The sequence below is a fragment of the Rhinoraja longicauda genome, chromosome 14 (genome assembly GCF_053455715.1).
Source record: "Rhinoraja longicauda isolate Sanriku21f chromosome 14, sRhiLon1.1, whole genome shotgun sequence".
Taxonomy (NCBI): domain Eukaryota; kingdom Metazoa; phylum Chordata; class Chondrichthyes; order Rajiformes; family Arhynchobatidae; genus Rhinoraja; species Rhinoraja longicauda.
This window is the reverse complement of record NC_135966.1, coordinates 27,841,955-27,858,568: the sequence shown is the minus strand read 5'-3', so window position 1 is coordinate 27,858,568 and position 16,614 is coordinate 27,841,955. Positions and strand designations below refer to the sequence as shown.

General features: G+C 39.3%; 1 protein-coding gene across 3 annotated transcripts in view; it reads right to left on the bottom strand.

Moving 5' to 3' along the window:
- Positions 1-16,614, bottom strand: part of ctnna1 (catenin (cadherin-associated protein), alpha 1) — a 366,450-nt gene that overhangs the window by 60,940 nt on the left and 288,896 nt on the right. For 2 of the 3 annotated variants that reach the window (XM_078411617.1, XM_078411616.1), the window contains exons 4-7: positions 13,420-13,586; positions 12,061-12,180; positions 10,143-10,412; positions 5,147-5,350 (exon numbers count right to left, since the gene is read on the bottom strand). The exons of the other annotated variant lie outside the window; for it this stretch is intronic. In XM_078411617.1, the coding sequence (XP_078267743.1) occupies positions 5,147-5,350; positions 10,143-10,412; positions 12,061-12,180; positions 13,420-13,586 (761 nt within the window). The remainder of the gene's footprint in view (positions 1-5,146; positions 5,351-10,142; positions 10,413-12,060; positions 12,181-13,419; positions 13,587-16,614) is intronic. 3 annotated transcript variants of the gene reach the window in all.

Here is a 16,614-nt window from a genome sequence, read left to right as displayed (position 1 = left end):
ATAAAATGACAAATGGAATTTTATCGATGTCAATTTAAATGTTGAGAAGTGACTAGACTGTCAAATAGCATGGTCTAGAGTCTCGACCCGAAACATCACCCATTCCTTCTCTCCAGAGATGCTGCCTATCCCGCTGAATTACTCCAGCATTGTGTGTCTATCTTTGGCCTAACATGTTAGCTCTCCTCAATAAATGACCAGCCTGATTTGGCATGCAGTGAAAGCAATGCAAAAATTCCAGTAAAACTAAATTAAATAATTTTCAGCTATTCCACACAAACTAAATTCAGTTAATTTAGTGTTATTTGATTAAAGCCAGCTATTTTTCAAGAAGCCATTTGCAACTGAAATCCCAATCACCTCCTGAGGCAACACCACGTTGAATCAAGTGTCATAAACCTGATAACTAAATGCACCCTATCGAATCTGTAACCCCATAACCTCCTCATCATAAATGGGGCTTTTTTCTCTATAAAATATCGTTTGTCTCCAGAAGCTACTAATGTACTCATCCATGCCCTTGAAATAGTCGTGTGGAGATAGTAACGTTTTCCAGGCAGAGCAACAATATATGTCTTTCGTAGGCCACCCAGTCATAACACAGCTCCAGGATATAGTGCAGCAGCCCACTGATGACACTGGAAATCCACAACTTACAAGGGCAGTACATAAACACTATCATATATTGCTGCACATTCATTGCCAGAAAGATAAAAATCATCAAATTCCTGATCTAACGGTATTGTGTTGAATTATTGATGTTGAATGTAATTTTTACCTAGAAAACAAATCTCACGGCATTATGGCTTTCTACTAAAGCAAGAATAGAAATAAGATTTTCATGATCCTCAAATGCAAATTTAACACATTTTAGATAAAATGTTATCTGAGAAATCGAATAGAGTGAAGAAATTCTAGAACTATTTGGGATTATCATAGTTACAGCTAATATTGTCACTGTGCAGGACTATGGGGTTTCAGAATTTGACATTTAAGTAGTCAAGGTGAACTGTTGCATTAACTTCAACCATTTCCGGCAAGATCATACCACAATCTATTTGCAGATTTACTTCCACTCCTAGGCAAGCCAAGCTGACAATTCTTTCGCAAATTTGAATTTTAATCACAAAAGCAAAAATGAATGACAGGTTAATAAGGACAGTTTTCCCTGTCAAACCCAAATTATGACATTGCTGCTATTTTTTTTTATTGTTGACCAATCTGGTTCTTCAAACTATTCCTCCAGTCAAGGATAGATAATAATCTAAATAAAACACTTGTGCTGAATTTCAGCAATAACAAGTTTAAAAACAGTCAAATGGGAAATCAAAAAAATACCCAAATTAGAATTCAAGACAAAAACATACCCAGGATTGCTTTTAAATTCTCTGTCTACATGCCACAATGTACTATGCAGTCCCACTTCCTCACTGACTAATTGACAACCATGACTGCAGGTACCTTGTACCAATAACGTACAAGTCCTCCCCGGGTTACAATGCCTAAATTATGGATACCTAGTACATACCGACAAGTGTTTGGGAGACCGGCGGCATGGATTATCTGGCTGCTAGAGGGCAGCAGGCATCATTTGGCGTGTAGGAACAGGTCACCTCCAGAGCACTCTCCTGACAATATTCATCCCCTCCCACCCCGAGCAACAACACTCAGGGGCTGAGTCAAGCTGTGCAGAGCATGAACGGACTCACAGAGGGTGGCTTTCCCATTGCAGCTATTTAGTGCAATCTTCTCCCAAACACTGTTTTTATTCATTTCTGATTTACAAACAGTTCTCAAAACTGGAATCTTGTCACAATCTGGGAACTATCTGTATCAGTAAATTTATAGTTGGCAAAAATCCAAGATTGATCAAAAATGGCATCATAGCATGCCTCATTATAGTTTGGATTTTTATCTTTATGTCACTTCCATATAAAAATCTTGAACAAAACCAGTTAAGTGATTTCAATGTACAGTGGATAATAAACTCTCGGCTTATGAACAACCTTTTCAATTTACTAAGTACAATGGGCAAACTGTGTATTTTTATTGCTCTGCTACAGTTTAATTGAAGACTGAATTTCTGAGTCTGGTCACAACTACATTGAAAGCAAAGACAATGGAGATTTAGATTAAAGCAGTGCTTTACAATTCAGAATCAAACTCCTAATTTTGAATCTTGCAACATATACAAGACCAATGATCGTTGCAAATTGGATCAGAGCAATTATTCAAATCCATTGTACCAAATTTTACAATAAGCTTCATGTGGAGTGGCAAATTAGAAAAAAAAGCTGTATACGCATGCAATTTCCACTTTTCCTTAATGCGTCAATTGTTTGAACTCCTGCTCTCCAGATTGTTGATAACTTGTATCATCTCAAAATAGGATAAAGCATGAGCCTGAACATTACCTTGTTATAGTTACATTTCCATCTAATTAATTTCCTTCCTAATTATCATTTAAAAAATAAAAATTACATTTGGGTTGGAGGTATTTATGTTGACACATGTAATACACCTTGCAAAAGGATTTAAAGTATTACTTCAGCAATATCACTTGTTAATTGTGTGACTATTGACGGATGTTCATCTGTAGATTTCAATAAATAAGTCTCAAAGTAAGTTTAAATGAGTTATTTCTGATTCATTTGTAATTAATCCAATCAGCAAGATTTACTGAAGAGATAGTAAGTAGCGGAAGATTTCTTTGTAACAAGTTTCAGGATCAATTTAACTAGATACAATGACAACATATACAATTCAATTTCAGCTCATAATTTTAAGGCATATTACAAGACTGTTACAATCAATAAGTTCTGGCTTTGATCACACAAAGAAAACAGACTGCAGGCATGCTGAGTCTCCTTACTGCTGCATTTGTTCTCCATCCTCTTCCCACATGGACATCTGCAGTCTCCAGCACTGTTCCATCATAGCTCAAGGAATAGCATGTCACAATTTCCAGGATTTCATATCCAATTTTGTTTATGGCAGAATTGCAATATTAACATTATTTCTCTCTCTACATATATCGCCTGATTTGCTGGGAATTTCCATCTTTTTCCTTTCGGTTTCAGGTCTGAAGAATGGTTTTAACCTACATTTTCATAGCAAATAGTTATTTTGCTTTAGCCTCTAGCTTCCTTTATTACCAAGATGGTGTCATCACCTCAGAGGTAGATATTCTGTTTGTCTCAACCATCCTTTTCCCCCACTCTTAAACACATATTTTTTTGCAGTTTTATGGGTTACTTTTGACTTGCTGAATCCTTCCAGCATTTTATGTTTTTAATTTCTCACTCAATGTTGTGTTAGAAACCAAGGGCCATCATTATTTTCTGCTCTTGGGAGAAAGAAATATGGAAGAGAGTGCAACTGAAGAATGCAGTACAAGCGAGCCCTCTGTTTTTCCAACTTAATACTGCATTTTTTTTTTTTTTAAGAACTTCATCAGACTAGGGTGGGTGACTGCAATAATATAATTGGAAACCTCAGTGTTCCACAACCACTTCAAACTCCCCCTTTTAGGTCTAGCTTGTGCAAACAGTCATCCATGTGCTGTACGTGTTCAACTTCATGCCTTTGCCAGGTAAATTGAGATAAATTTTAAAAACCGGCAGGATTAGTCCAAATCAAGAAACAGCTAAATCACACATAACACCAATCTATTAGCATTATTAATATTGGTATTTAAGAACTTCATCAGATTAGGGAAGGTGACTGCAATAATATAATTGGAAACCTCAGTGTGCATTTTCCACAAGCACTTCAAACTGCCCCCTTTAGGTCTAGCTTATGCAAACAGTCATCCATGTGCTGTACGTGTTCAACTTCATGCCTTTGCCAGGTAGATTCCAATAAAATTTCAAAACCTGCAGGATTAGCTCAAATCTCAATAAACAGCTAAATCTTCCCCTTTAACACCAATCTATTAGCATTATTAATATTGGTACAATGTTGCATGTGAAGATAAAGTAACATGACTATTATAACATTAGAATTTTTTTTTTAAAACTCAGCTGGTGTTTTACATCACAGTTATCAAAAGGAAAACAGATCAGATCTGCATGCCCGATTATGGCACAGATATTCCAGTCAATGGCTATGGGACTAAACATTCAGCTTTGTAGTGCAAATTTCTTCTTTTGAGATGCAGGTTGCCATCAAAAAAGTTGGTGAATTAAATTCTTACAGAAAGCTGTTTTTTTCCCAGGAAGGATGTTCAGCAGAAAAATCGCATCACAAGCAATTAGAAATTCAGTTACACCTCATTCAAAAATGTTTGAAGTTTCATAAGTTCTAGGAGCAGAATTAGGCCATTCGGCCCATCAAATCCACTCCACATTTAATTATGGCTGACCTATCTTTCCCTCTCAACCCCCACTATCCTGTCTTATCCCCATAACTTCTGACACACTTACATATCAAGAAACTGTCAATCTCTGCCTTAAAAATATCCATTGACCTAGCCTCCACAGCCTTCTGTGGCAATGAATTCTACAGATTCGCCACCTCCTGATTAGAAATTCCTCATCTCCTTTCTAAAGGTATGTCCTTTTATTCTGAAGCTATGGCCCGAGAATCTCCCACGAGTGAAAACATCCTCTCCACATTCACTCTATCCAGGCCTTTCACTATTCATGAGGTCCCACCTCATGCCTCTAAACCCCAGTGAGTAACAGGCCCAGTGCCATCAAACGGCAAAAGGTTTACTGATTTTTAAACAGAATAATACTGTTGAACTTCACTAATTCTTTGTTGTCTGGCTCACAAAAGATCAACAGCTCATCTTGTGGAGGAGCAGGAAATCAGCGAGAACATTATATGTACAAATTACACTTTCAACTGCGTACATAGCTTTGTAGGAAGTTGCTGTAAGCTTCATCAATCATTAAATTATGCTACACTTGTATTATCTAAATGACTCAATTGATATGGGCCCAGCAGCTGCTGTTAGTTTCAACAATGTTGACAATTTTACCCTCATTACCACCCTAAATTCCAAACCAATAATTTCCAAATTGGACGGTGAAATAATTTGATTACTAGCCTCATATTCGGTTATATGTTTTGGAAGAAGCCACGGGTATAAACCCTCAATGTCAAAACAGGAAAGTCTTAAAATGAACCTCCTTTGACTTACATTGCCCATATATTCAGAAAGTAGATCCTGCAGAGCCTGTCGTACTGCGTTGCACTCAGCCACAATGCGTTCACGTCGATCATCACGAGTACAAGAAGAATCTGCCATTAGTGCAGCTCCACTAATGATGCTCTCGAGTCGTTCTTCCAGAGATGGTCTAAAACGCTCCTCACTGAAGTTCAATGGGTCTACAATTATTTGCTTCTATATGAGCAAAGAAACAAAATGTAATTTACAAACGATTAATCTTTCTTGTGAAAAATACCAGAAAATGCAAAAGTTACAATGCACCAAGTTTCATTAAAAAACTCTTCTTATTAGCAATACACACATATGCAGTGTAAGCAATTACACTGAAGAAATAAATGAATCTCAACTCCGCATCCACTAAAGTTTAGGCTTTGTGTTTATTTGAAGAGCACAAGCATATCTCTACGGAACAGTTCACATAAGTATCTCAGTATCAATAAAATGTTATACCACCACCTGCAAACTTTAATTTGTTTGAAATTATGTTCATAGATTATTTAATTCAAGAAACACACACATAATTTAGGTTCATTGATTTATATGTTCAAATGTTATTGACTGCAGGACTACAGGACCATGGATGCAAAAGGTTACACCCATGCTCAAAGAAAAGACAAAGCTGGGTGGCAGTGTGAACTGCGAAGAGGATGTTAGAAGGTTGCAGGGTGATTTAGACAGGTTGAGTGAGTGGGCAGATGCATGGCAAATGCAATATAATGTAGATAAATGTGAGGTTATCCACTTTGGCGGCAAAAACAAGGAGGCAGATTATTATCTCAATGGTGTCAGATTAGGTAACGGGGAAGTGCGACGAGACCTTGGTATACTTTTACACCAGTCACTGAAAGTAAGCGTGCAGGTACAGCAGGCAGTGAAGCTAATGGCATGTTGGCCTTCATAATGAGAGGATTTGAGTTTAGGAGCAAGGAGGTCCTTCCGCAGTTGTATAGGACCCTGGTGAGACCACATCTGGAGCATTGTGTGCAGTTTTGGTCTCCCAATTTGAGGAAGGACATCCTTGCTATTGAGGCAGTGCAGCGTAGGTTCATGAGGTTAATCCCTGGGATGGAGGGACTGTCATATGAGGAAAGATTGGGAAGACTGGGCTTGTATTCACTGGAGTTTAAGGATGAGATGGGATCTTATAGAGACGTATAAAATTATAAAAGGACTGGACAAGCTAGATGCAGGATAAATGTTCCCAATGTTGGGGGAGTTCAGAACCAGGAGCCACAGTCTAAGAATAAAGGGGAGGCCAATTAAAACTGAGGTGAGAAGAAACTTTTTCACCCAGAGAGTTGTGAATTTGTGGACTTCTCTGCCACAGAAGGCAGTGGAGGCCAATTCACTGGATGAATTTAAGAGAGTTAGATAGAGCTCTAGGCTGGTGGAATCAAGGGATATGGGGAGAAGGCAGGCACGGGTAACTGATTGTGGATGATCAGCCATGATTACAATGAATGGCGGTGTTGGCTTGAAAAGCCAAATGGCCTCAACCTACACCTATGTTCTATGTTTCTAACCCCAAATAATGAACTTAAACCATTGTATATCCCATGCCCAACATGCAGTATTACAAATCAGATGATCAAGAACCAAATGTCTGGATTATTTTCACAATTAGGAAAGTGGGTCCTTATCCCGATACTACCCAACAGATGTAACTACCTACCAAGATATTTAAGAGGTATCTTATTTGTAAAAAGCTTGCAAAATGGTAAGCTACGAAATGCTGTACTCGCAATTAAAAGATGAACAATTAAAATTGCCAGCCCAGCAGATCCACAAATTTTATTGCATGAGTGAACTGTAATCACACCTAGTGTTATCTAGTTATCGGCAGTATAATGGCAGCCTTCAAGTTACCAATGGAGTATTTTATTAAAAAGTACATCTTAATTTCCATGGATTTTATTAAAAATTACATATTAATTTCCTTTGCTGCCACCAAAAATTAAAAATTGAATTGCAAAGTTTAAATACTGACGTCTCTAGTTATTCAAAGATAAATAACTAGCACATTCAAGGACAGTTCAGCAAATATAGAAAGCGACAGGGACCAAGCTCAATGGAAAATTATGAGCTCCACCTTTCCTGAGGTCATCTCTTGCCGGCCCGATTAATTCTGGCCTTCTCACCTCCAGTTTATTTTGTCACCTACTCCTTTTCTCCAGAGGTGCTGACTGACCAGCTGAGTTATTCCATTGTTTTGTGTTTATCTTTACCAGCTACAGTTTTAGAACTAATCTTGTATTAAAATCAATTTCTATCTCTACAATCTATCTATCTATCTATCTATTTACTAAAACTCTCGTTTGTTTGTTTGTCCTGAACTACAGCCAAAATGGTACACGATAGCGCAACAATTTTAGGCCCACCTTACTCAGCATCTCTTTGGTGCTAATGGAAGAAGTTTCATTGAAGTCAGTGTTATATTTTTAAAGTTATTCACATTTAAAAGTTTAAATCTATCTCCTAGGGAGGGAGGTGGATGGAGGGGGGGGGGGGGGTAGGGGAAGAGAGGAGGACGGGGGGAAGAGGGGGAGGGGGAGGAGAGGGTGCTGCACCAATGCAGGAGAGGTTTGGGCCTAATGGGTCCACTTGGTCTGGTATATTACTAAAACTCTCGGTTTGTTTGTGTGTATATGTGTATGCCCTCAACACAGCCAAATCGGTACACGATAGCGCCAACATTTTAGGGCCACCCTACTCACCATTCCCCTATGGTGTGAATAAACCCACTTTTGTTACATTTTAAAAACAATTTACCTAATAAACTTTAACAAATCAGTCCCCCCTCCCCCCGGAGGACCAGCGGGAGGACCGGCGCCCGTCCCGGCGTGCCCCGCGCCTCACCTTCCTCCCATACTGCAGCGCGCTGCAAAGGCTGTGGCAGAGGCTCCCCGCCGATTGCAGCAGGAGAAATGCGGCTGAGGTCAGTGCCTTCTCCCTGTCCACTCTCGCCCACCCACGGTCCCGGGAGACACTCCCTGCCCGGCAACAAGTCCATGCCGTCGCCACTGTTCCCCGCCGCAGATTGCAGCCGAGCTGCAGAAGACGCTTCTGCTCCGCAGGAGAAACGGGGCCGACGTTACTGCTTTTCCCCTCTCCCCCCTTGCTGGCACACGGCCACGGGGGCACTCCCTGCCCGGCAACGGCTCCACGGTTGGGCTGAGGGGGCCGGGGAGGAAGGAGAGGGGAGGGAGGGGAGAGGGGTGAAGGGGAGGGAGGGATGGGGGAAGGTGATGGAGATGGGGTGAAGGGGAGGAGTGGGTGCTGCACCAATGCAGGAGAGGTTTGGACCCAACTTGGTCTAGTGTTTACTAATTCCCAATATTGGTTCCTATTGTGAACTACCTTGAAATCTTTACCATGTTCAGGAAAGTATAAATTTCTGAATATTATCAGCACACTTTTTTTAGTTCCATTAAGCCATCTCTCCACATTCTAGCTATTAATTGGACCTGTTCACCTGCTTACCATTACCCCAAAGAGCACTTATCTGTTAGACCTCAAAGCCTGGGGAAGTTACCGGATAACAAAAATAATTAAAATTTACAGGACGCTGCCATGCTGTTTGTTTGAGGGCACATTGAAATGCTGAAAGGGAAGGAGATATGTCTGCTGGCAGTATCACACTGAAGATGGAGGTGATTATGGAGGACAATATGTTAAATTGTGGGAATGCAAAAATGTGGAAAATAGAACAGATGCAGTTGGGAGCCTCGTCGGCTATGGAGAGCTAAAACAGTTAAAATGGAGCATTTTAGAATCACCTATCGGTGTGGAGGTTTAATCATCAGATTAGATAGAGGATGGAATGGCAGAGGTCTTACAGAGTGGACGGTTGTGTGCTCTTGATGACTGCGGCTTGTAATGGATACTGGTTGCTATCCTACCCCTTAGATAGGATAGACAAATAGAGATGAGCAGAGAAAAAATGAAAGTAACAGGTGGAGAAATTTTGAATTCTTCAGAGTAGGAAGTAACATCAATACAGACGTCAATCTGATGGATAGAGGTAAGGGAGGTAAATTTAGTAGGACATAAAGCACTGATGGCAATGCCAAGGATGGCCAATAGTGAGTCGTGTGACAAGTTTGGAGAGGAGCTGTTCAGAAGGAAAGCTTTTATTTTCAATAGAAAATAGTTACTTTAAGCATCATCTCAACATGTTCCACTCTGAATAATGGATTTTTCTGAATGAACAGTGGTTTCAATTTAATCTATGTTACAAATATTAAATAGTATTTTTCAACAATTCATGCTATTGCTCGCTTAGACTCAAGGAACTTCAGATACTGAAATCTTCCGTTGAACGTAGTGCTGGAGTAACTCATCCGGTTAGACAACTCTGGAGCACATGGATATGCAACGTTTCGAGTCGGACCCTTCTTCAGACTGGTCCCGACCTGAAACATTGTCTATCAATGTCTTCCAAATATGTTACCGGATCCGCTGAGTTACTCCAGCACTTGGTGTTCAATGTCATTGCCAGAAACAGAACTAAGTTGAGAAAAAAATCAGCCTTGCATAAAGTGACCAGTATCAGTTTACAGGCCAAATTAGAGAAGTGGTATGCACATTATGCACTGGACAACCCAATTAAAACATATCACTAATATTTAGGAATCTCTATTGCACTCCTCTTCCCCCCCCCTTCTTTCCCCCCCCCCTTCTTTCTCCCCCCTTCTTTCCCCACCCACCTCCTTGCTTCCCCCACCCACCTCCTTGCTTCCCCCACCCACCTCCTTGCTTCCCCCACCCCCCTCCTTCCTCCCCCCCCCCCCACTCTATTTTCATTGGAGTTACATTTTGCTTATTGACAAGCAACAAACATAAACTACAGTCAAGTTCGTATAATCAAAGATGAGCAACAAAAATCTCTAAATGAGCTGGGTTATCTAAATGGACTTTCTCAACTCCAATGACCAGCATCTATTCGAAAATAGTTATATGTCCTTACATCAAATCGATTCAGGGCATCTTCCAGTTCTCCAGCACTACTTTGCTGACCTAGGTTGGCATCCTCTGATGTGGTTGCTTGGGCTGCATTCGAAATCCCAGTAACAGCCTGTGTTAACTGTTTATAGATCAGATCCCTGTTGGCTTTGTAAGCAGCTACATCTGGGTGCAGGAGACACGCATGTGAAGCTGTGTACAGCAGAGGGACATTCCTCTGCAAAACTCCTCGTGCAGCAGCCATTTGATCTCGATGATGAATATCCTTCAATTCCTTTAAAACAATATAAATATTTATTTAAATTTGCACCAAGACTCCAAAGTTTATTAATAGATAGATGGCAGTGATGTTTTACTTCTATACTTCTAACGTTTTTCACAGACAAATCAACCTCTTTTGATGTTATTTCGATCACAAGATGTGTCTACTGGCATCAATATTGCTTTTATTGATATATAACCATCTCCCACCCTGTACACAATATGCTTCAGCTGGCTGGATTTTGCCATCTTTCTCTCAACTTCTCAATGAACAAAACAGTTTAAACAGTTTTTACAAGAGACGAGGGCCATTTCAGAATACAGTAAACCCTCATTATAACGGACCTTGGGGAGTAGATGGTGTCAGTTATTGCCGATTGTCCACTATAACTGAGTAAGGTATTATCATTGTATGTTGTTGTTTCAACAAAAAGAACAAAGTGCTGGAGTAACCTAGCTGTGTGGGAAAATAACTGCAGATGCTGGTGCAAATCGAAGGCATCACAAAAAGCTGGAGTAACTCAGCGGGTCAGGCATCTCAGGAAAGAAGGAATGGGTGACGTTTCAGTCTGAAGGGTCTCGACCCGAAACGTCACCCATTCCTTCTCTCCTGAGAGTAACCTAGCTGGTCAGGCAGCATCGCTGGTGAACATGGACAGGTGACTTCGAGACTCTTCTTCAGATTGATTCTGTCTGCTGAGTTATTTTGTGTTGTTTCACCTTAAAATTAGGCACCCCGATGCCACTAGTCTGCATCAGTAAGCCCTTCATCATTAGATACTGCACGTTCCCCTCAAACCAGCTGCTGCTTCTTCCTGTCAGCCATCGCTTTTCCCGCTCTGCACTCAACTGCGACAGTCTCATCCTTCTCCCCAGCAGTTGCCGACATCTTCTAAGGTGGAGTATGTCGGCGATTCCAGGGAGAAGGTGGTGATGATAGAGGGAGGGGACGATGGGGAAGAAGGAGGCCAAGTTGACAGAGCAACAGATGAAGGAGGCAGAGGCAGCAGAGCCGGGAACAAACAAAGTGATGGACAACAGGAAGAAGCCACAACTGGTGGGGGGGGGGGGGGGGGGGAGAAAGGAGGGCGCCACAGTGACTGTGGATCCTGTCAGTGGCGTAGGCCTGAGTAAAGTGCTGTCCCCAGTGGCTACAATGTGAGCCGCAACATCAGCATCAACTGCACCATGCGGTAGGTGATGGGCTCGTTGGTGCTCCTTGCGAGCCGGGGATGGTGTTGGAGGCCGGGGCTGTAAGCAGCCAGGGATGTGCCGCAAGCGGCATCGGCAGGGTTGTCTGCTCTAACCGAAACCCGTTATAAAGGGGTCTGTTAAAATGAAGGTTTACTGAACAAGCATATTATTGAAACAAGTCAGCAGATAAATCAAATGTCCTGAAAAAATAATAAATGGATTATGTACAAGAGCACAAATTTCTAAATGACAAAGGTTAAACAACATTTTTTCAAAAACAAAGAAACATTGAAAAGAGAACAGCGAGTAATCGCAATATCTTAACCATACTTCTGCAATTTCTAAACAAATTGGTATAGCAGGTTTACCAATGCTGTTATTTGAGCTGAATGAGAGAAATGTTCTATAATTCCACTTCTGTTGTCTTGAAAATAATTATTTCCAACACTCAAATTTATGGTGCATACCTGTTGTCTTTTGGAAGCCATTAGATTCAGCTTGTCCACCTCTGGTTTTAATGCTTTAAAATGTATCCCTAGCTCTTGCTCGTTGTTTGCATTTCTCACTTTTACAAGAGTTTCTTCAACCTAGAAAACCAAACGAATTACCAATATGTCTAAAAAACAAAATATGGCAATGCAGTACGTACTTTGTAAACATGAAAGTATAAACACTGGATTAATCATGTTCCCAAGTCTACTGCAATCTACTATGCGTGGCAATTCACTGGGTACCCTCATATTTTGGTTTCTCCGATTATCACTCATAGACTTAAATCTTCCTTTGTCAAGGAACACATTGAAGAATTAATATGCATTAAAATCACAGTATTTCTCCTGAGTGGCGCAAAGTATTACTGATTAAGTACCATTATTAACTGCAGATTTGCTTGGTGGAGTGTGTCAGATTACACTATTCCCCAAGTAATTCCTGCACACTGAGATTAACATGGATGAAATAAAAAGATTTACACCATGGCCTTTGTTTGTGAAGTGCCATAAAATACATTCCAAGAGCAATCCTCCCAAAATATCCGACAACTCATCCTTTCCCTACTCTGGCATGGCACCAAAACCCAAAAGATTATGAAATTAACACTCTTTTGTATTCTTTATCTTTCCCAAACACAGCAAAGCATGAAAAGTTGAACAGCAGCTTGAAATCACACATGGAACCAACTTTCACACAACTACATTAATATTATCTTTACATTTATAGGTTGGCATTGTGAGTTTTGTGGAGGCAGCTTCTCTTACATTTTAATAGTGTTGCCAAAGCATAGAAGACTACTATGAACCAAGTGCTGGTAAATGGAATTATATAGACATGTACTTGATGGTCAGCTTTGGACAGAGTAGGTCAAAGGTCCTGTTTCATGCTATATGACTGACTGCACAACTCTAAATGCAGGTTATCAGTAAACTATACGAGTCCTCAAATAGTTAAAGGTTTTTTTTTGCTCCTGTTTTATTCTATGTACTTTGGCAGAATCTAAGAATTACAATTATCGCCTTATCCTCTCCAAAGCAAGATGCCAAAAAACAAACCAGGGCACACCCCACACTTAAAGGGAATCAAATAAAAACTCTCATGAACCGAGCTAACTGAATGAACTAGTCTTAAGACTGCCCTTTTGTTGAACCGTAGTATCTCTGAAGTGTCCCCAAACTGTATTATTCTTTCACTGCCAGAAGATACATCAGAACAGTGGCCATATTACTGCATCAGGCAAATAATTAATACCTATTTCAATTTTAAAGCAATATAATTTTAAACCAAGATTAGAAAGTTCTGATTCAGTTGGGAAAATTCAGCACAGAACTTACAACTTTCAGTTGTACAAGAAGTTTGTAAACATCTGCCATGTCAGCCAGGATAAGAAGGCGAGTAACAGCAGACAACAATGCTCGTGCAGCCCGAACCATATTGCCTCGTTTCATAGCAGAACACGGATCCTCTGCAAATTCAGTGGAAGCACTCCTCATTGCTTCACCTGCATTTGATGAAGTTGAAAGTGAAAGTTTAGAAGTTGGAATATTACTTGAAATATTTTTTTTTAATTATTATTTTTTTTAAACAGAAAAACAACAAAATCAAAACACCGAATGTTGGGACTGATAACCGACAATACCATGTGGGCTTAGGAGTAGAAGATGGAGCCTTGTGTACAGATTACTTACTGTATTCACCCAGTTTAATTGTGCTCCAAACCTAATCCATGAAAGTATTTTACATGTCCCAAGGCAATGTCGAATCATAGAATGGTTACATCAGGAAACCACCATTCAGCCCATTACATCTACACTCTCTACCAGTGCAGCTCTCTAGTTCAACGCATGGGCGTTTTCTCTGCAGTCCATTGAATTTATTGAGACCTAAAGGCAGTGACTAGTTATGAGATCATGTTGCCGTTAGCTAAACAAATACAGCATTACGCACAGCAGGAAGCAATATGAAACATCTGATCTTAAAACTGATCATTGTAGTTATAAAGACAATAACTGGTTCCTTTTGACAAAATTTGAGGTGGAGCCTCAATATTTGAAATGGGGAAACAGAACAAAGTGTGTTTGCTTCCACTTAAATGCATCTGTTACTCCTTCTCTAATGTTATGTGGTAATGATCTCGTGCTGGAAAGATAAGAGAGTTTCTGTGTCAGTTTCAGCTTAGCCACTGCCCTCACCTTGAAATAAAGGAATAGTGTTCTCCTTCTTATACAGTTCAAAGGGGAGGGCTACTACTCTTTTCTCCATACCAATAATCCATGAATTCTCTGCTCAAGTAGAGATCTTTCCCAATACCGCAGTTAAATAGGTTGGTCCTATACAGATTAGACCAAACAGATCTGTAAGCAATTACACTTAAATATTAACCTAATTATGAGAAAAATAATTTAAACTTTGAATTCAGTCATAAACAAGTTGAATTAATTTTGTAATATTTAAATATTGATTTACATATGAAGCTTCATTGAGTTAGCTCACTTTAACTTCATATATTGCGTGTGTTAGATTGTGGGAGTGCAAGGAGGAGTTAAAACAACACAAGAACACAATTATTTTAAAATTAAGCCAATATCAAAAATATATAATTCCACTGTATTTTAAGAGAACACGTTCCTTTTCATAAAACTGCAAACTGGATAACTTTCTCAAAAGTTACAATATTTATTAAATATAGCTATGTACATAGTGCGACAAAAGTAAAAAAACAAAAAAATCCATTGGAAAGATAATTTTGTGATGCAGATTACAAAAATAGATCCACTATAATGAAAAAGATGATTGTATCAAAATATGTTCTTTGGTAAAGATTAGACTTTTTTTTAAATGATAACAAATGGCTGCTTGCCAGTAGAATTCCACAACAAGGAAATGGCTCAGCTGCAAATTCCACAAGCCTTATTTTACCTTTTATGGAAAACACAAGACATCCTCACCCACTTTACCAGATAACACAGTTTCACCTAGCGCGAAATTTAACAATGACATTTTGTCCATTGCTGCTATTGAACTGAAGCCAACTGTTGCAATTAATCTTACAGTTGAAGACTTGCAAGATCAGGGCTAGCTCCTTTACTGAACAAGGCAGTAAATCTAAGCCTGGTTTGCCTAAATGAATGAATACAAACAATTGCTTCATACACAAGGAAAAAAAATCTCCCTGGTCAGGATTTAACTTTTTTTTTTTTTTTAAATCAAGAAAAGCTGGCTGGTAAGTTGTACAACAAATATTAAGTCAAAAGTGACCGGACACTTTTGAAATTGCTTTTGATACAATTTAGGTATAGTGCAAATTGTGCATATACCACTTGCTTCAATTAAGGTCATTCTATTGCATTACCATTTTTCAATTACGATGACAGCAACAGCCTGATAACATTTACCTTTTTTTAAACTGGAATAGAAAACAGAAACTGGTTGCAAGCAGTGAATGCCAGTTAGATCCAATGCAGGGATTGGGTTAAATGGTAAAACTGGAAAGAAAATGTATTTTCCACATGAGTTGACTGGCTGATTGAGTGACATACACTAGAGCAGGTATGCCTCCTGATCGAGGTACCTCCCCCATATCAATGTATCTTATGCTACCTACTATTTGCTGGCTTTGACATAAACCACTTGAGTCAAAGGCATAATTTTATTCTGAACACAATGTCAGATACTTTATAAAATTATAATTTACTAAAATAGTTTTTTTTCCAAATCACCAATGTGTTTTAAGAAATGTTATCAGAATGTTCAAATTTTTTTACCTTCAGTAATTCAATACGAAATGTTCCACTTGCCAGATTGCCCAATCAACACAAAAAAATTGCTCAAAAAACTAAATCTATCAAGATATGTATTTTTACATCCATGGAGCAGGGGCTTTCACTACTACAGTTGTCATTTATTGTCCATCCACAGTAACCCCCAAACTGAAGGTAACATTAAAAAGTTAACTGCAGTGGTGATCTGGAATCACAAAGACCAAACCAGTCAAGGATACCAGCCCTCTTTACAGGACGTAAATTTGCCAGATTGGTTATTACAATCTCTTCATGGACACTGCCACTGAGATTGAGAGACTCTTTAATTAGAGATTTAGTTACTTGAACTTCAGCTTCTTTAGTCAATTCACACCAGAATTCTGACTGCTCGTCCACTAACATAACTAGTACGCAACCATACTAATCATCAAAACACTTCCATATTATTTACTGCAATTAATTACCAATGTCCAGTGATGAACAAAATCTAATTTACAATGAGTAACAAGACAAAAAAGCATTTCTTACAACTCGGTAGAATACACATCACTTTATAGTTAGTGCAGGTGTTTAAAACTTAAATCTTCTACAACTTAAAACATGCTCGAATTCTCACAACCATTACTACTGAAAGGTTATTGACCCAAAACATTTGACTGTTTGTCTCCACAAATATTGACTGACCTATTGAGTGTTTCTGGCATTTTGGGGGGTTTTTCCAATCAATCTATATTGATTTAACATGGTACTGAACTACTAACATAGGCA